The 22,112-nt window shown below is 34.8% G+C and overlaps 1 protein-coding gene across 1 annotated transcript in view; it reads left to right on the forward strand.

Annotated features, from left to right (window-relative positions):
• The window catches only part of LOC124355514 (high affinity cAMP-specific and IBMX-insensitive 3',5'-cyclic phosphodiesterase 8), a 586,103-nt gene that overhangs the window by 409,378 nt on the left and 154,613 nt on the right, over positions 1 to 22,112 (forward strand). The window contains exon 5 of the mRNA XM_046806676.1: positions 2,698 to 2,756. Coding sequence (XP_046662632.1) covers positions 2,698 to 2,756 — 59 coding nt within the window. The remainder of the gene's footprint in view (positions 1 to 2,697; positions 2,757 to 22,112) is intronic.

Consider the following 22,112-nt stretch of genomic DNA (forward strand, 5'->3'; position numbering starts at 1 on the left):
TAGTTTATCGATTAGCTGATGGCTATGCCGCTGAAACGAGGCAAAATAATATAACACCAACAACGGGCACGGTATTTAATAGAGGCCGATGCCAAACAAGGTATTTTGTATGGCATTAATACGCTCAAGTGGATTTTAAATACACATTTAAATATATTTAGTTTTATCACCCATCTTATCAAAACCTTTTATATACTGAAAAAGTTCATAAATATTTTAAATATAATGGTAATAATTACTTGCCATATTTAAACGCTAGTTTTAATGTAATTTAATAATTACTCAGGCATATTTCGCATAGTTAAAGGTTACATCACTTATCTCTAGAAAAACCAAAACTTTGACGATGTATCTAGTAAAATAATAAATTCAAAGTCAAATTGGTCATGCGAAAACATTTTAACATGTATTACAAACGTCTAGAAATTTAATTTAAAATAATTTTGTTATTTATCTTGCAATATCCATTCTTACATACAGTTTTTGCATTCTTTCAGTCTTATTCATACACCAATTCTATACACTTCTAACGTCGGGGTCAGACTTGTAAATGATCGGTCTCCCAGTTGTGTGCCATAAATTCGCCGACATTATAAAATGCTTTTGACGTTTGACCACCAGCCTGTGAGGAAAGGGCTCATAATCAACCATTCTGTGTTTTTCAGTACGGTAGCTATCTCTGTAGTCTCATACTCATGTATGTCTCGGCCCCTTATCAGGCCACATCTTGACGTACAGAACAAAATTATTTGGAAAATGTAGAGACTCGGCAAAGTCAACAGTTGCAATTGTTTGAAAGCTTTTTTGCAGGACTCTCTGAAATGTATTTTTATGATTATTCGAATCGCTTTCTTTTAAAATTTGAACGCGCTTAAAAATTGATTGTTTGCGCACGTCCCCACAAAATCCATCCGTAGGAAAAGTGTGGATAAATCAAACCATAATACGCCGTCATCAGTACTTGATTAAGGCAGTATTTGGCGAGGGACCTCAAAACATAAATGCCTGAAGACAATTTTGCGCAAACCGAATCGATGTATGTATTCCATGTGAACCCTCGATCTAGGTGTATACCAAGGAACTCCGCGGCATAGACTTCTTCTAGTATGGAATCTGCTAGCATGATGCCCGGGCCGTTTTCTGATTCTACAGAGCGCAATGAAAATGTAAAAACGTTTGATTTATAAGAATTTTTTTCATATTGAGGCTTTGAAAGTACTGGATACAGTTGTTGAGGTCAACAAATGACTGTTGTTCCACAGCCGTCTTTGAATTTCCACTGAAACAGACAGTTATGTCATCAGTATACTGCACGAATTTTCCATGCAGAAGTGATGATTCTATGTCATTGACATAGACTAAGAAAAGGATTGGACTGAGAATTTCAATTGGGTTTGATATGAGCTATGTTTAAACATTTAATCCGGCTCATGTCATCACATGATCTGACATGTCATCATCGGTTCGCTTACAATCTGTGCATTACAACTTGTGATTGCAAAAGAAATTAAACAAGGGCAAATTGGAAGATTTTTCAATGGATCTCTCAACATGCGGTAATTGTGAAGCCAAAGCAAGAGATTTGGATTTAATGGAAGAAAAATACGAGTCACTCAATCAGGAACTCTATGAAGTGAAGAGGAAAGTTGAAGTCATGGATAAAGTAACATCGGAATATTAAAATTAACTGTCATTTTTAAGTGACCAAAGAAGTGAAGACCGATCAAAACTAAAGTGTACTAAAAACGAGTTAGAGTATGCAACATCAAAGATACAAAAACTAGAATCCTTATTGGAAGAGGATAAATTAAATAATCATAAGTTAAAAATAGAAATAAACGAGAGAAAAGATAAATTTAATGAGGAAAAAGTAGTAAATGCTCCTAATGGTTTCCTAAAGAGGAAATAACTGGTTTTAAAGAGCAAATACAAAATTTAGAGTCAGAGCAAGAGGATTCACAAATTAAAATTAATAAACTTGTAGAAAAAACAGTGAATTAGTACATGTTATTAATTGTCAGCTGAAACGTGAAAGGCAAATACTGCAAGATGAATTAACTGAAATATTAAGGAGCCTCTTTAGCAGAACAATAATGACCTACAAAATGTCAAAACCTCTTTAGAGAGTGTCGGAGAAGAGAAAGCATTACTGAGCACTGAAATGTAAATTCTGAAGGCTGCTGACACAAATGCTACAAGAGGCAATTCTCTGTTTGCTGAGGTGGAAGAAAACCGACAGAAAATGGGTGCTCAGCGAGAGCTATTAAAATGAAATACTTAAATCTAAAAAAAAAAGAGCTTAGCCAAAAGCAAACTGAAAACAACAAATCAAAATTGGAGATTATTTTTGTTTGTTTGCAATCTGAACAACTTGTGATCGATGACTTAAAAATGAACTTAGCCACGATAGGGGCACGCCTCTAATGCCATGGGATTCCAATTTGTCAAGCAGTTTCGTGTGGTCTACGCGATCGAATGCTTTAGTAAGGTCGAGAAATAATACTTAAAGGTGATCGTTATATAAGAAAAATACAAAACCCCTTTCCTGTATAAATATTTCTCAAACTAGCAGCCCAGTATTGTTATTTCCTATGCATGTCCAAATTATTAGTATAAATTCACAATTTAATACTTTTTATTTACTTGTAGTTGAGAGCAGTTTGGTTCAAAGACTACTTATCTGTAACACTTTTTCAGGCGGAAGTTTACGGGGAGTGCGAGGTAAACGTGGCAGTGATGGCATCATCTATCACAGGGTAAGTTTAGGATGGAATTATTGTTCTACCGAGCATATTTAGGGTACGAGGGAGAGGAGTTAATGTAGTGATAACGGAGGTACAGAGTTCATTTATAACGGTAAATGAATTAAACCAGCCAGTATTTGACTTTAACATAAACTTTACTCTTTTATTCTGGTATATAACGTAGTTATAGTGAAAAACCAGGAATCCAGAACATTCATGTTTAATGTGAAAAATTATAATGTCCATAAACATATTTTGTGACTAAGAAAATCGAGCGACTATATTTTAACGTAAGTACTTAATAGAGCCAATTACCCATAAATTTTATTTTGTTAAAATAATTGGATTCAATACACATTTCAGTTATAAACTAATTCTTATTTTTAGCAGTGTTAAAATTCAAAATTTTCCATCACAACGATGACAGCAAAACCATGTATTATTGTTAGTCGTAAATTATTTAGCTATCAATATCAATGGTTGAAAGAAACATTACCTAAGTGTATTTGTCATTGGAACTGAGTGGATAAAACGTGGAGTAGAACCAACTATGAGGAGGGTGTTATTAAGGTCCGTCCATACGAGCCGGTATAAATAATACCGACATTTATCGTCGAGGCTAGCCCAGCCAGGGTTCAACAGACTCGGAAGCTGTAGAGTTGTGTATCTAGGTCACCTCTCGATAGAGAATTCAATTTACAAAACCTCCTTATTTTAACAAATATTAACAGCCCTTGTGTAAAATTAAGAAGATTCTGTGGTGACTAGTTTTTCACGTTGGTAAGAATATGATTACTACGAACGCTCTTGCATCCATGTATCGACGGTTAGGAACTTACAAATCAACAGCCGATGAGGAGAACTGTTAGTATTGATAATGACTGACTGATTTGTCATTATTATTAAGGGCGACCAATGCAACGCACTCCGGATAAGTATTTTAATCAGTTACGTTACCAAAAAGTATATAATAAAATTTAAATATAGTTTTAAATAGAGACATCAAAGTATACCGGGTTTAGAGTGTACCAATTTTGTCTCCCTTTTACTGCAAGTATAAAAATAGAAAGGTTGTCATAAAACTGAAATTTTATTTCAAATATAAATTGTAAAAATATCTCATCCACATCAGTCAGTCGGACAGACAGGTAGTAATTCTACATGTCAAACCCAGGCTCTTGACACGACAAAGGTATTTCAGATCATCCGAAGCCTCTGAAGAGTCTCTAACAGTTCTACCTACTTCTCTAACGCGAAGAACTAAATATTTAAAAATTAGTGAATGTAATATGTAGTGGTATTTCATATTTTCCAATTCAAAACTGTAATTTAAAATTCGGTTTTTTTAATAATTTCATTGATGAAAATGTGGTAAGTAATGTTTTTAACCTGTATTTTTTCTGGTAATTAACAGTGACAAGCTAAGGGCTATTTATAGCTCTAATTATAAAGAACCTTAGCAATTTCCTACCGTAGAATATTTAAGTTTTTATAGTAAAATTAATACACATTTCTCCAAATAGATGACACCAATGAATACAAAACAAATTAATGTCATAACTGTGATCCGTCCTCTCCATGGTGTTTTGTACAAGAACAGGATGCTTGATTATATTACTTAAGGTTACAAGTTACTGTAAGCAAGTTTTCTCTACACATTTATGAGAACTTTAAACTTAGCTTTTTCGTTTGTGATTACACGTTTACAGGCACTTATAAATTTACAGCGAGTGATAAGTATATAAGTATCAAGGGACTCGTCTGTTTTTTCTTCCTATTCCATTTGTATTTAACTTTATGATAGTAAAACCTAAAATTTGTCAACAAAGTTTAACTGTGACAAACATTTAGAAAATGTTATATGCATTCCAAAACAACTTTTCAATTTTGCATAGTTTACACTATGTAACTGAGTTGTCTATTTGTTTATCGTTTGAAAGGTTGTCATATTTGGACGTAATGGTGTACAAGCTGGCAAATGTTTCAGCTAATATATTTATAAGATTATTTTACCAAGCTTTGTCTCAAGATCTTAGTGATAGAAAATCTCTATTCCAAATGTAACTGCTATTTCTATGACTATTAGAGGTAAAAAAAACTATTACGAAGTGTTTAAAAAAAGCCAATTTATATAGCACTGAAGCAGGTGGTGATTAAGTGCTCGGGGGGTATTATTCGGTGAAGTTATGCAGAAATCTTCGGTTAGTGCTATAATAAGAACAATTACAATAGCTGATTTTCTAAATAAATAAGAAGAAAATACTGCTAACTAAAAGTTTTTTACTATGAACGGTTCCATGAAATTTTATGTGTATAAAGTAGTTTTTATGTGTATAAAATAGGTCCAGTTATTCATTACAATTACATGGTGTTTCGCGTATTTAGAAGGTGAATTCAACACGCGGAATGCGCGCGCGCGCGCGTGTGTGTGTGTGTCCTGGCACTAACGTTAACACCGCAAATTAGTGTAGAGCCGGATTTAACTTTGATCATACACTTTGCCTCGCACCAGCACATTAGTGCGCCAACAGGTTTGTAACAGAGTTAGGTAACAATGTTACTGCTATTACTGGGGTAGATAATCGCATTGATCCCCACACAATCGCACTATTACTACATCCGAAATAGCACCTGTTCTGTCGCTCCCCCCCCCCCTCTCGCTCTTGTTCTTGGGTTTCAGGTGTGACCTTATGGAGAAAAACTTGGTTCAGGAGCAACACCGAGTTACTTATTATTTTTTTCCTGTAAATGCAGAACTAGATTAATTAGTGCTCTAAAATAATCTAATCAAACTAAAGGTTCTAAAATACTGTAAAGAAGAAATAGATTTGTTTTATAAATGAATATAGCAAATTTAGTTCAGAAATATGTTTGGGGAAATTGATATGGTATTAAGTTTTAATATTTAGAAGAAGCTATTCCTTAATACAGGATTTTTACTATATACCTCAAAATTTCCATTTTAAAATACCTTTTAATTTTTTAAAAAGTACTCAACAGCCAACTGTAATCCATCTAAATTTGTACAATTGTTTTTATCTCATAAAAAACGGCCATTTTCACCATTATTTATAATCGTATAATTTATGTAAATTAGCATTTGCTTTCGATTTGTTCCTGTAAATTATTCTCTTATTGAATATTAATACGATGAAGTAAACAAGGTTGTAATTTCTTTCTAAATAAACAATCTGTAGAAGATGCTAGAGAGCTGTAGACTGCTACTTGAAGTGAGTTTAAAGAAGTAGCTTTCATAATCCTTTGTTTAAATATAGGAAACATAAGATGGTGCAGGCACCTCTTTATAATAATAAACGTTATATTTTTGGGGATTTATTTCATTCTTATTCGAAAAACCAAATATAACATACGTGTTTGAAAAATAAAAGTGAACATTGAATGATCCAAAATGTATTTGGTACTTAAAATATAGTTTTAGGGTTTAAAAACTTAGGGTTATATATGCATAAAACTTGTTTACTTTATAACGTGTTATATTTTACCACAATATGTCATTAATTATATGATATTGACATAAATAATCATGCTCAGCAAGAGAAACGGAGGAATTCTAAAGTAGAGCTCCTAATGAAGTTACATCTTTGAATGGAACATAAACTTTGAAGATTGGTTAAAGTTTTTAACAGTGCCTGTTACAGCTGTCTAATCTTTCTATAGGTTAAAACTCGAAAACGGAGAAGGTTTTTCTTATTTTAATTTAATAGTGTGTTATAATAAAAGAAAATGTATAGTTATATACATTACCGTATTAAAAACATTACTTCGTTTACAGTTACTTTGTTTTGATAATTTATACCCCTACACACATACATAGCCTATATCCAGTAGTTTAAACTATTTAAACCTGGATCTGTCCTCATAAATTTATCTAAACTCCAAAATACACACATAAATCATTTTTTTTAACAGCAAAATCAAGAAGTATAAAATACACATATCACAAATCATAAAACACAATGCACAATTTGCGTAAATAAAACATTGTTATTGTTTTGTTTTTTTTTTCTGGAAATAAACTTTATTTTTTTAACTTTAAAGTGAAATTCTTAACAGAATGATAAATCTTTTGTTTAAAGTTTGTTACTAACGATGGAAGATGACAGGATAACAGGATGTTGCAACTTTACCATCGTTATATGTTACAAAAGGTATAACACATCGTATCTTGGATGGGAATCTATCCCACCTGACGAAGAGGATAGATTCTAATCTTCGAAACGTGATGAAAAATTGCCCGAAATCCTGTTATCCTTTCAGAATGATAGAGTGAGGCTCATTATTGTATAACCTAGCCACCATCACTGTATAAATTGTATTTTATGTATGTCAGTAACCAGATGCACTATTGATTGTGATTCAGTTAGTTACCGCAAGGTAACGTTTTGTGAAAATTTTTTGCCAAAATCCTGATCATATAATTGGGACAGACCAACAAAATCAAAGTGATGTAGCAAATATTCTTCTCATATTACATTTTACCTCGTAGTATTTACTCCAGTGACCCAGATAGATCATCGCTACCCGCTACCCCAACGCAGTTTTAATTGGCTGCCGTGTATATCGCATACATCGGCCATACAACTCACTCGGCCTGTAATGATTTCTCCCAGGGACACAAAGGCCGGCCCGCGGTCACAGTTACCTGATGTATGGCCAATTACTCGGTCTGAGGACGTCGTATCTCTTCCTGGCCGCTGCACTTGTTCGCCGGCAATGGCGAGCCTCCTAGATACAGGAGGCAGAAGGCATTTAATATAATGAAAGATAATTAAACACTCATGTGATGTTGGGAAGTTATTAGATATAAAACAGTTCGGTGCTTTGAAATTTTGTTAGCAATAAATATTTTATGAGTTGGAAAATATATTTATATTACGTACTTAAAACCTAAATAGGTTATAGCAATCACATATTGTAACGTCTTTAAAATTTTTGAAAATAATATTGTAAAAATTGATATGTAGAGCCATGAAGTAATGGAACAGTTCGAATAATTGACATATCCTGACATATAAATTTAAATGAATAAAACCGGATTTAAAATTTGCAAAAAGTAAAGTAAAAACTAATATGGAGTGATTCTTGTTGAAGTATGTGCCTAAACCTTGATTTAACTATTACCTGTCTTTATTGTTTCAGATCTAAGTAAATAATTCTTATAGGCCCTAATTAGAATAGGCAAATTACTACGTGTCATATAACCGGAACATTCCACACAATACAATTGTAATCTGTATTACCTGTGTTTGACAAAGAGAAATTTAAAAATCTATTTTTTCTTCTCACAGCGTTTTAAAAGTTTAATTTTAGATAAATTCAGTTTTATTTATTATTTGACGATTGTAATAACTGTTTATATTATTAATAAAAATCTTGTGAAAAACACCAAATACACATAAGTAATATCTTGTATAAAATATAACAAGTTATTTTCGAATATAAATAAATATATATATATATATATATATATAAAATAACTTCAGTCACAATATTAATACACGAGTACTGGAAATCGCAGTGATCTAATCTCCTATCCACCACAACATTCTTGTCTGTTATTTATGTACTGTGACATATTTTTTACTATTGTTCTGATTGTTTTAAATAAAATCTATTGTGGTACGTCTATCAAATCGGATTATCTTATTGTAACACTTAACACCACTATTTTCATTCTCAAATTTTTAGTATGTGGAGATATCTATAAAACAAATCTCTATCTTTGTATCATCATGATTAGAATCAGAATCAGAAATAATTTATTTCATTAGTAACAAAAAGTTACATGAAATAAGTCACATTGTTAAATAAGGAGATAAAATAATAATAATAATTAAATAAAGTCCCAAATAGTCAACATAGGTTATTTCACATGTTTGTGGAATCTGACAGGAATTCTTGGACAGAATATGGACATTTTTCAAGCAAAATAGTTTTTGAACGTTTTTTAGAAAATCTGTGAGCTGGTTATGTTTTTCAGGTGCCGAGGCAGCGCGTTATAGAGCCGTAGAGCTGAATAGTGCATGCCCCTTTCAAAAATTGTCAATCTATGGATCGGGTAGATCATATTACCCCTGTGGCGGGTATTGTACTGATGATTAAAAGAGTTCTCTGCTAAAAGATGTGGGTTATTTTTGATGAAAGTCAAAACTTCAAGTATATAGATACTTGGAAGAGTGAGGAGATTCAGTTGCTGAAAAAAGGGCTTACAGTGAGCACGATTACCCGCTGCAGACATAATGCGAACAATTCTTTTTTGGAATCTAAATACCCTTAAAATTTCACTAGAAGATCCCCAGAACCCAATAGCGTATTTCAGTCTACTGTATACATAAGCGTAGTAAATTTGAAGGATAGTTTCTTTACCAACTGCAGGCATTAAAACTCGAAAAGCAAAGGTAATTGAAGACAGCTTTGAGCATAGCGTATCTATATGTTTAGACCAGTTGAGCTTGTAATCAATGACAACACCAAGAAGAGAGGCAGACTCTGATGGGTTGATACCATTTACTCTGAAACTCGAAAAGTTGGTGAGAAAACCATGATTTTAGTTTTTTCTTCATTCAAGAGAAGACCATTTGACTCAAACCACTTATTCAAGCTGACATACGACTGATTCATAATAATTTCGAGGTTGTGAATATCACGACAAGAAGATAGAGCAGTTGTGTCATCCGCATAGCAAACAATGTCTGGTTTCATATTGGAAGGAAGGTCGTTTATATATATAGAAAATAAAAAAGGACCAAGAACGGAGCCTTGAGGTACTCCTGAACTGGTCCTCGACCAACCTCTTTAAAGTTGTCCTTTATTTGTTACAGAAACTGTCTGCTTTCTCTCAGAGAGATATGAGGAAAGGAGTGAGAGAGCTGCACCGTTCAAGCCATATCTTTCAAGTTTACCCAAAAGAACAAAATGGTTGACACAGTCGAAAGCCTTGGACAGATCACAGTATATCTCACCGACACACTGCGACCCATCCAAGGCTCCCAACACGGCACCAATGACAACATTGACAGCGCTAGAAGTTGAAAACCCTTTTCTGAAACCAAACTGAGATGCAGTCAAGAGAGCATTAGAGTCAAAATAACATTGAAGTCTTTCCAGAATGATCATCTCAAACACCTTAGCAGAGGAAGAGAGCAGACCTTTAGTTCTAACCGCTACTGTATAAAATGCGCATTTACCTTTAGGAAGTAAATTGTTAATGAGAAGGCCTGGTAAATTGTTGGAGCCAATCAAAAGAAGTAATGGGATCACATGGCCAAAATTGTTTTCAATACAACTTTTCTTGACATTTTTACGGCATTTTGATTTCACCCAAAGTTTCTGATTCACGTTACAGAACAGATTTTTAGCCAGAAGGAGAAGCCTCACTAACAAATTTTTATACATCAATGTTGGATAATCTATGAAAAAAATATTGACCAAACTCAACGACAAAGACTATTTTCATAAAACTGCGATGCACGTTTTATGAATGTATTGATTTCAGTCAACATTTTAATGGGCGTTCTATGGAGTACTTGTTTATCTATAACAATTGCAAGCAACTTTGGAGGACAAAGTTCAAAGATCAAATAATTTCTTTTAACAATCATTGATGTCCTATTGATCCATAAATTCTAACCTAAATTAACATAGACTTTCAATGGAATAAACTGTAATAAAAAATGTTTACTTAAAGCCTATTCAAAAGATAAGGGAATAAAACAAAAAAACTATAAACATTCCTCACTTAATTACCCTGAAAGTGGGCACTTAATTCTCCAACATTGGCATGGTCTTTTTGTGGCATAGATAATCTAAGAAGTTCCAGCATTCGATGGAATACAAAGGTACTACACCATTTTCCAAGAAGGAACTAAATATAAAACTATGTAATTTGATATAAACTGGTACTTTTTCATTACAGATTTTATTTCGTAGCAGTAATTTGATTAAGGAGTATATGGGACCAATGGGCGGATTTCCATGGCCCAGACGTTGTCCAACGTGACAACTACCAGATAAATATTATAAATTTGACTGGAGTTCACGATTAAAAACTTTTTTCTCTGCAGCTATCCAACCGATTTCTAGAAGTATGGATTTGTTCAATAAGAATAGAAAATTATTTTGTACAATGAGTTTATTCGTTGATAACTCGTACCTTTGAATGAAAGGAGGGACCTGCAAGCATATCCAGTTTCTATTGCAACTCTAAGTTCAAAGCATGGCTACAAACACCTAATTAATATAGAAGTTAAATTCTTCAGATCTCTTGGAGTCTGAAGAATCTCAGAGGCCGGAAGTCCTCAAAATACTGAATGAGAGTGTCCATATGAAGGTGCCACCAGAGATGAAAATTTATTAGAGATTGAAAATTAGATTTTTTTTTTTCAAAAATAACATTAAATAGAAAATAATTTTTTTATGTTACAAAGTTTTGCAAAACAAAATAACACACCCAATTTAAAGCTTAAATTTCACTCGGCAGGCTGACCAAAAGGAAATATCAAATAAAGATAATTACCACAAATATGTAAAATATAATATAAGTTAACGTTACAAAATAAAATGCGTATGCTATTTAGCTTTATATTAATACAAGATACACCAACCCAAGTGTCGTAACAGGCATCACTGAGGTTGCATACAAATGTTAAATCTGTAGCTCATTACATTGTTGAAATCTCCTACGGACAGGTAGCAGAAAGATATTACAAAAAAGAAGGTTATACTAAAATGTCGCTTCAAAGAACTCATTTGAGTAGGAATGAAGTTTCATAAAATATTCTACATCAAAATTTTTCTCAACATAATACATTTTCCATATGATACATTCAAATTTTTCATTACATTTGTGTTTTATATCAATTTTATGTAATCATAACATCATTTTATAATGTCTTCACACCAAGTCACTATAAAATGATTTTGTATTTGCTGGGTTCGTTAGTCGACATGTGTTAATACGATATGTAACATGTTTGGATGTATTGAGTTTGTTTACAAATTTACTCATTCTGATATTGTTTTTTTGTCAACTTGGTTACCCATAAAACAAATATAAAAATATTCACCAACGCTCAGCCAAATTTCGTGGAATGACATGCACCGTCCTCGAATTAGTGTTCCTCATATAGAACTGAAGCTTTGGACATAATTTCAAGTCTATAGGTCAGTTCTTTTTCGAGATATCGACTCCTCTTGTAATAGGGTTTGTTAAAGCTCAGCCAACAATGCATGAAACCTAATCTAATGAACAAGAAATTTGCAAGATATCTAAGGAAGATTACATCTATAGAGTTCAAAGTTTGCTTTAAGCTTCATTTCCTCATATACAAGAATGAGTCTATGATGGTGCATGTCCAACCATGGAATTTGGTTGGGTGTCGTAGAAGCTTACAACTCAGTAAGCTAACACAATTTCTCTTTTGTTTGCCGGAAGATGTAAAAATTTGTTTTTCACGTGATTGGCTGTCGTCTGTCAATAATGAAATGAACTATAAACTTGAAATGTTGTATTAATACTGAGCGAAGCCTGTTACGAGACACATGGTGTGTCATATCGCTAACTCGTAAAACTAAGAAAGTAAACAAACGACGGCCATGTTTTCGTGTATTTATAGAAAGGCAATTTTAGAAATCGAGTTAATTTCCTGAATTAGGCCAACAAAGCAGTAACTGTGACAGATGCCACTACCCACACTCAAGCTGTCGCTGTCACCCTCGTCTTTATGGGCGAGAAGTGTTTGCCGAAGTGTGGCTGCAATGTCCACATAATAAACGTCATCGTTATTTATCCCCTCTCACTCCTCTCGGCTCACTCCTTACTCGAATTTCTTCAGCTAAATTGCATCTACTTGTAGCTCCAACACTAGACACGTGGCTAATGTTTCCAGTGTTACCGCACATTGTCATTTGCTTGTAATACACTTTAAATGGCTCTTGTGTGTTGGTGGTAGTGCCGTGGCTAAAGAGCAATTACATATAGCAATGCCAGTCAGTCTAGCATTGTAATCTTTCCTCCACCCGTATTTTCTATTTACAAGTTTAAATAGTATCCTATTAAAACTTAGTGATAAAAATTCTGCTTCATACGATTCAAACGTGATTTATTGAACAAAAACCTTTTAGATTTATAAAATTCAATAAAACTAATGTTTAATAGTATTGAATGGTGGTTTTTATTCGTTTACTTTCCATTTATAAACAAAAACAACTTACATACATTAAAATTCTACAATAAATTAACAATGTTGGTTTCGCACTTTTGAAGCACAAACCAAAAAGTTTCTTTTCATAAATATTGGTAAACTCCGTATGTAAGGTCCTACAAATGTTGTGGCTACCAATTCCGATTATCATCAGGGTCAAACGTGTGTTTCCTCTGGAGGCTATGGAGAGAGTTGTGTCAAAAGTTGCGTTAGATCACAATAAACATTTCTACATTGTAGAATATAATAAACCTTTGGTTATTTTACCTAATTTACCAAATGAACCATTTAATTAATTTTTTTTTTTCGATATTCCATTATGATTCTATGAAAAAATACTAAGGGTAAAACTACCGTTAATGTGCCTTACCAGGTGGACCACCGTCACCTCTCTTGAGAGAAAGGACTAAGTGCACTTCTATGTACAGTTCATGAAAGGATCTATCCAATGTAAGGGTGAAATTAGAAGCTCAACCCATGCCAACAACATATATATTTTGTATTACGTCTGTTAAATCGCCCATTGTGTCGTGATACACATTCTGTCAATACATGGCAGTTATGGCGAAAAATTTAATGTGAAAGAAAGTAGTATTTTAATAAATTAGGTTCACTGGTTAGTTGATATGTATTTTTAAGCCCAGGAGTAGAATAAAGTGTGTGGTTGGAGCGACTGAGGTACTAAATAAATTAAAGGACGGAGAAGTTTCAAACTGTTTACTTTATTGATGGATAGCCTCTCCAGTCACATTAAACCCGTGGAATTGAATGACACGCTCCATTGATGAGTAAGAGCTCCATTCCACGAGTAATTAAAATACATGGCTTGAATAAACGAGATTTCATACGTTACTCAATAATTATAAATATTCATTTAATAAAAGTTATTTTAATAAGGTAGAAGTAACCCAGGAAACGTGTCGCTTAACAGATTCACTGAATTTGCTTACAAAACTACAAGCTTGTAGTGTAATGCGTTCTCGAGATTCTTTGGAAAACATACACAGGGAGAGATAAACGGAGTAGAAATGTAACCTGCGCTATTAGTAAGCCCAAAATACGAGACTCACCCTGCATTAATTTATATACAAGATTGTAGTGTAATGTGTTCTCAAGATTCTTTGGAAAACATACACAGGGAGAGATAAACGGAGTAGAAATGTAACCTGCGCTATTAGTAAGCCCAAAATACGAGACTCACCCTGCATTAATTTATATACAAGCTTGTAGTGTAATGTGTTCTCGAGATTCTTTGGAAAACATACACAGGGAGAGATAAACGGAGTAGAAATGTAACCTGCGCTATTAGTAAGCCCAAAATACGAGACTCACCCTGCATTAATTTATATACAAGATTGTAGTGTAATGCGTTCTCAAGATTCTTTGGAAAACATACACGGGGAGAGATAAAGGGAGTAGAAATGTAACCTGCGCTATTAGTAAGCCCAAAATACGAGACTCACCCTGCATTAATTTATATACAAGATTGTAGTGTAATGTGTTCTCAAGATTCTTTGGAAAACATACACAGGGAGAGATAAACGGAGTAGAAATGTAACCTGCGCTATTAGTAAGCCCAAAATACGAGACTCACCCTGCATTAATTTATATACAAGCTTGTAGTGTAATGTGTTCTCAAGATTCTTTGGAAAACATACACAGGGAGAGATAAACGGAGTAGAAATGGAACCTGCGCTATTAGTAAGCCCAAAATACGAGACTCACCCTGCATTAATTTATATACAAGATTGTAGTGTAATGTGTTCTCAAGATTCTTTGGAAAACATACACAGGGAGAGATAAACGGAGTAGAAATGGAACCTGCGCTATTAGTAAGCCCAAAATACGAGACTCACCCTGCATTAATTTATATACAAGATTGTAGTGTAATGCGTTCTCAAGATTCTTTGGAAAACATACACAAGGAGAGATAAACGGAGTAGAAATGTAACCTGCGCTATTAGTAAGCCCAAAATACGAGACTCACCCTGCATTAATTTATATACAAGCTTGTAGTGTAATGTGTTCTCAAGATTCTTTGGAAAACATACACAGGGAGAGATAAACGGAGTAGAAATGGAACCTGCGCTATTAGTAAGCCCAAAATACGAGACTCACCCTGCATTAATTTATATACAAGATTGTAGTGTAATGCGTTCTCAAGATTCTTTGGAAAACATACACAAGGAGAGATAAACGGAGTAGAAATGTAACCTGCGCTATTAGTAAGCCCAAAATACGAGACTCACCCTGCATTAATTTATATACAAGCTTGTAGTGTAATGTGTTCTCAAGATTCTTTGGAAAACATACACAGGGAGAGATAAACGGAGTAGAAATGTAACCTGCGCTATTAGTAAGCCCAAAATACGAGACTCACCCTGCATTAATTTATATACAAGATTGTAGTGTAATGTGTTCTCAAGATTCTTTGGAAAACATACACAGGGAGAGATAAACGGAGTAGAAATGTAACCTGCGCTATTAGTAAGCCCAAAATACGAGACTCACCCTGCATTAATTTATATACAAGATTGTAGTGTAATGTGTTCTCAAGATTCTTTGGAAAACATACACAGGGAGAGATAAACGGTGTAGAAATGGAACCTGCGCTATTAGTAAGCCCAAAATACGAGACTCACCCTGCATTAATTTATATACAAGATTGTAGTGTAATGTGTTCTCAAGATTCTTTGGAAAACATACACAGGGAGAGATAAACGGAGTAGAAATGTAACCTGCGCTATTAGTAAGCCCAAAATACGAGACTCACCCTGCATTAATTTATATACAAGATTGTAGTGTAATGTGTTCTCAAGATTCTTTGGAAAACATACACAGGGAGAGATAAACGGTGTAGAAATGTAACCTGCGCTATTAGTAAGCCCAAAATACGAGACTCACCCTGCATTAATTTATATACAAGATTGTAGTGTAATGCGTTCTCAAGATTCTTTGGAAAACATACACAGGGAGAGATAAACGGAGTAGAAATGTAACCTGCGCTATTAGTAAGCCCAAAATACGAGACTCACCCTGCATTAATTTATATACAAGATTGTAGTGTAATGTGTTCTCAAGATTCTTTGGAAAACATACACAGGGAGAGATAAACGGTGTAGAAATGTAACCTGCGCTATTAGTAAGCCCAAAATACGAGACTCACCCTGCATTAATTTATATACAAGATTGTAGTGTAATGTGTTCTCAAGATTCTTTGGAAAACATACACAGGGAGAGATAAACGGTGTAGAAATGTAACCTGCGCTATTAGTAAGCCCAAAATACGAGACTCACCCTGCATTAATTTATATACAAGATTGTAGTGTAATGCGTTCTCAAGATTCTTTGGAAAACATACACAGGGAGAGATAAACGGTGTAGAAATGGAACCTGCGCTATTAGTAAGCCCAAAATACGAGACTCACCCTGCATTAATTTATATACAAGATTGTAGTGTAATGTGTTCTCAAGATTCTTTGGAAAACATACACAGGGAGAGATATAAACGGTGTAGAAATGGAACCTGCGCTATTAGTAAGCCCAAAATACGAGACTCACCCTGCATTAATTTATATACAAGATTGTAGTGTAATGTGTTCTCAAGATTCTTTGGAAAACATACACAGGGAGAGATAAACGGAGTAGAAATGTAACCTGCGCTATTAGTAAGCCCAAAATACGAGACTCACCCTGCATTAATTTATATACAAGATTGAGAAGGCGCTAGTAGTAAAATAAGTTGCCATAGCTGTCTTCCTGGGCATTGAAGGGGTTTTTGACAACACATACCCTAAGGTGGTACATAATGTCTTCAGACGTGGTATTGATGGTCAGATATGTGCAAGTCAGATAAGGTAAATGTCAGATATGTAAAATATGGTACCGGATCTTGGTCTCTTAAAATTTCTTACAATACTTAAAATTTCAAATATAGACTATTTAAGTATAGGCAAATTTCAACTATGGACTCAATTCGTTCTCATGGTGTCTTGTGGAAATTTAGGCTTCTCTAACGCTCTTCCTCTAAGCTACGTATATTAGTAGCAAATCAATTACTTAGATAACAGTACAGTTTAGTTCCTACGAAATAAAGGTGCACCTGGCTACAATTATTTAAAACAGTAGCTGAAACGCGTGCTTTGATCCCGGTATCAATACATTTTGCACACGTTTGTAATGTGACATCTTGTACTGTGATAAAATGAGATAGAAGTTTATCATCTTTAAACTTCTCTGTACACGACTTTCTGTGCTGCCTTACGTTGCAGAATCAACGCAGTCAGGGGACCTTACTCGAGACAGGCCACGTACATCTGGTCGTAGGAGAAACACGGGTTTTTTTTTAATCCAATCCAGTTATTTTCAACGATCGCCCTGGACCATTATTCGCTATCATAGATATACAGAATTGGTGTGGAAACTGCATTATTTTAAATTGATATTCCTAAGGAATCAAAGCCAAACAAGGAGACTGTGTCACCACTACCAGTAAGTGTTGTATACTCAATAATATTTTGGTGCAAAGTGTTAAATGTAGTCACGTACCATATCATAGTTTAGGGAGGATGAGTTTCCGTAGCATCATTACTAAAGATCTAGCTTTCAAAGACAGATTGAGAAGTAACATTCCTGGTGGGTTAACTAAGATACTGTAGAAACTTTACGCGATAGTGAATACTTGCTGACGACAGGTGGCACCCCTCATCGCCAAAGCCCGAATGAAAAATTTTTAGAAGCTTAAGGTTGAGGCAGCAGTTTAGAGCTGCGCACTTAGGAAGGTCCCAGTGATAACAAATCAAGCCATCCTTTGGATGCTAGCCAGACTAGCTAACGCCATCCTTACCTGGGTTTTTGGCCTCCAGAACTCAGCCTCAAAGATAAATGCAGGTTTAACCACGAAGACATAAAGTCAATACAGAAGTCTGGGCCCCCCAAGACTGGTTTATCACGCATCTGCAATTGCGCATTGCATCAAGGATAATTTTACTCAGGCGACAACTTTTTCTGGTTGGAATCCTCGGTTCAGACCCTTATAAGGGTGACGCCCAGGTACTTTATTTCACACTTTGGAAGACTCGATGGAAGAACCTTTCAGTAAGTATAGACTGATACCTTCTAACTGACGCCTTTTTGTAAAGGTGACTACGGAAGCCTTAGTGGGGTTGACACTAGGGCCCATCCCATCATACCTGTTTCCCATCATGTCAAAAGCTGCATTTGTGAGTTCCGTGACTGTTGTGTTAAACTTGCCACACGCAAGAATTTACAATGTCATCTGTTTATCTATGTGCGAAAACTCCAACGCTGTTCGCAAGCAGGTCATTCGCAACTAGGTCCCACTCGTAGTCCTTTCACTGATGCTCACTTCCTTAAGAATGGTAGTAACCACCCTATCCAATAACAGGGCCCTTATTCAATCACACATTTGACCACCAATACCACGTCATAAGACAACATTGTCTACCGCCTTAGTGTATGTGTTATCAAAAACCCCTTCGATGTCCAGGAAGACAGCTATGGCAACTTCTTTCACTACTAGCGCCTTCCCAATCTTACATACAAATTAATGCAGGTTTTTGAGTCTCACAATCTTCATGGAGTGTAAGCATGCTGATTTGGATGAAAAGGACGCTCCAAAAGATATCCCTCACAGACAAAACTAGCAATCATCATCTCCTTAGTTTAGAGAAGAAATGAGGACGGACATATCTGCCTAAAGGATTTATGACAATCCAGACTAGGGTCTCCTGCTTCGGTATAAACACCACTCTGGATACAGAATAGAGGAACATACCTGAGGTTCAGGAACATTCTAAACAGTCTGCATAATCGGGAAAGGAGGAGATTCAATCCCTGCTACAAGCAATCCCGTCTTACCTCGTCTTCTCTAGGAGATTTGTAACGAGTTGATCACACTTTCAATTTTTGTGAAAGTTATTACTCGACACTCCAAACTACATTGAGTGACTGGCACGACCTGCAGAGCTCCTTCTACAGCTAAATAAGGCCAGCTCAGAGCTGCCCCAGACTACTTTGGATCTCCTCCTGTTAATGACAGGACAACTGAGATCAAATGAACCCACAATCGCAGAAGTCAGACTTGGTGCATTTGTACAGCTGCTTTGTATTGTAAATCTGTTTTCGGCTGCTACAATCAGTTTCTAGCTGTACCCTTAGATTTTTCCTCTATGATACCCAGTTTGTATTCCTCGTATTCCTATACCAATTTTCTTTCAAGTTTTAGGTCTTCGATTTCAAAGCAGATGTGACCTTGATCAGAGAAGTTAGGCTCATCAGACGCATTCCAACACTATATTTCTAGGTATCTCTAAAGTCGAAACGATGTAAAATGTTAATGAGGAGTCAAGTCTGTGACACCGTCAGATTCCAGACGCTGCACTAAGTGGAAGGTGAACTGGAACTGACTCAGCATGCACACTCTTAAATGATATAACTTATAACTTATATGGAACATGTTGCCCCCATTTTATCTGAGTGTTAATATTTGAAATCTTCTCTGTTCTTTTGTTATGAAAATAATTTAAATTATGTGTAACTTGAGTAGTTATATTTCCAGCTAAAGCTTTATTCGACTTAACATGTTAACATTTATGATATTGTAGTTCTCATAAACTGATACATAATAGAGGTTCTTTTATATTGATGGAAACCGTATTCGTTGGAAAAGTTTATAATAGTATTTGACACCCTATAAACGATGATTGTAACAGAGATCATAGGGGTGATTTTGCTTTGACATTTCCCCACTGCCAGAGTATTGAACTGTAACTGAGTTACATCACAGTTTATTTAAAACTTAGCAGGTTAAAAGTAATGATTCTTGTTTGACACCTCGTACCAGCATTTAAACTAGCATCGCATTAAGTTAAATGTTTCATTTAGTTCTAATATATGCAACATAATCGAGTTATAAAAAAGTTCTTTTGTTAAACTCTAATCATGGAATGTGTACACTTATAATTACCAAATTATCTGTTAAGTAGTTGATTACTATACGATAGTAGGCGAAAATTGTGTTGTGCAAATTAAAACAAAACTAAGCAAAAACGCTGATCTGACAGTCACATTGACATAAGCTCCTTCAATTAACCATTAACTATTACGTGATGAATGAACAGGATTAGTTTAAAATATTCAAGCAGATTTCGCTACCATCAACACACACAAAAACGCTGATCTGACAGTCACATTGACATAAGCTCCTTCAATTAACCATTAACTATTACGTGATGAATGAACAGGATTAGTTTTAAATATTCAAGCAGATTTCGCTACCATCAACACACACAAAAACGCTGATCTGACAGTCACATTGACATAAGCTCCTTCAATTAACCATTAACTATTACGTGATGAATGAACAGGATTAGTTTTAAATATTCAAGCAGATTTCGCTACCATCAACACACACAAAAACGCTGATCTGACAGTCACATTGACATAAGCTCCTTCAATTAACCATTAACTATTACGTGATGAATGAACAGGATTAGTTTTAAATATTCAAGCAGATTTCGCTACCATCAACACACACAAAAACGCTGATCTGCCAGTCACATTGACATAAGCTCCTTCAATTAACCATTAACTATTACGTGATGAATGAACAGGATTAGTTTTAAATATTCAAGCAGATTTCGCTACCATCAACACACACACAAAAACGCTGATCTGACAGTCACATTGACATAAGCTCCTTCAATTAACCATTAACTATTACGTGATGAATGAACAGGATTAGTTTTAAATATTCAAGCAGATTTCGCTACCATCAACACACACAAAAACGCTGATCTGACAGTCACATTGACATAAGCTCCTTCAATTAACCATTAACTATTACGTGATGAATGAGCAGGATTAGTTTTAAATATTCAAGCAGATTTCGCTACCATCAACACACACAAAAACGCTGATCTGACAGTCACATTGACATAAGCTCCTTCAATTAACCATTAACTATTACGTGATGAATGAACAGGATTAGTTTTAAATATTCAAGCAGATTTCGCTACCATCAACACACACAAAAAACGCTGATCTGACAGTCACATTGACATAAGCTCCTTCAATTAACCATTAACTATTACGTGATGAATGAGCAGGATTAGTTTTAAATATTCAAGCAGATTTCGCTACCATCAACACACACAAAAACGCTGATCTGACAGTCACATTGACATAAGCTCCTTCAATTAACCATTAACTATTACGTGATGAATGAACAGGATTAGTTTTAAATATTCAAGCAGATTTCGCTACCATCAACACACACAAAAACGCTGATCTGACAGTCACATTGACATAAGCTCCTTCAATTAACCATTAACTATTACGTGATGAATGAGCAGGATTAGTTTTAAATATTCAAGCAGATTTCGCTACCATCAACACACACAAAAACGCTGATCTGACAGTCACATTGACATAAGCTCCTTCAATTAACCATTAACTATTACGTGATGAATGAACAGGATTAGTTTTAAATATTCAAGCAGATTTCGCTACCATCAACACACACAAAAACGCTGATCTGACAGTCACATTGACATAAGCTCCTTCAATTAACCATTAACTATTACGTGATGAATGAACAGGATTAGTTTTAAATATTCAAGCAGATTTCGCTACCATCAACACACACAAAAACGCTGATCTGACAGTCACATTGACATAAGCTCCTTCAATTAACCATTAACTATTACGTGATGAATGAGCAGGATTAGTTTTAAATATTCAAGCAGATTTCGCTACCATCAACACACACAAAACCTTGATGGCACATTTGATGGGTGGGATTTCCATGAAATGTTGATGGCTCTCACGTTCGTCCATTATTCAAGGGATGCTGAGGGTCGTCCCACTTTGCATCTCCACGCATATATTTTGGTTTCTAATACACGTTTGTAGTTTAAACTTGAAAGTTTGCATATTAAAATACCTGACGAGTTACATTTTTCGTATGCTTCTTATAAATTCAAAATCTGGTTCAAGGAATGGGATGGAAGATAAAGAGCTGAGCTTTAAAATGCCATCCTATTTTTTTTAACTAAAATTCAAACGCAACTATTAGATGCAGAGCTGATCAGAATAGTGCAATAATTCAAATGGCTCCTTTAAA

The sequence above is a fragment of the Homalodisca vitripennis genome, chromosome 2, assembly GCF_021130785.1.
Source record: "Homalodisca vitripennis isolate AUS2020 chromosome 2, UT_GWSS_2.1, whole genome shotgun sequence".
NCBI classification, from domain to species: domain Eukaryota; kingdom Metazoa; phylum Arthropoda; class Insecta; order Hemiptera; family Cicadellidae; genus Homalodisca; species Homalodisca vitripennis.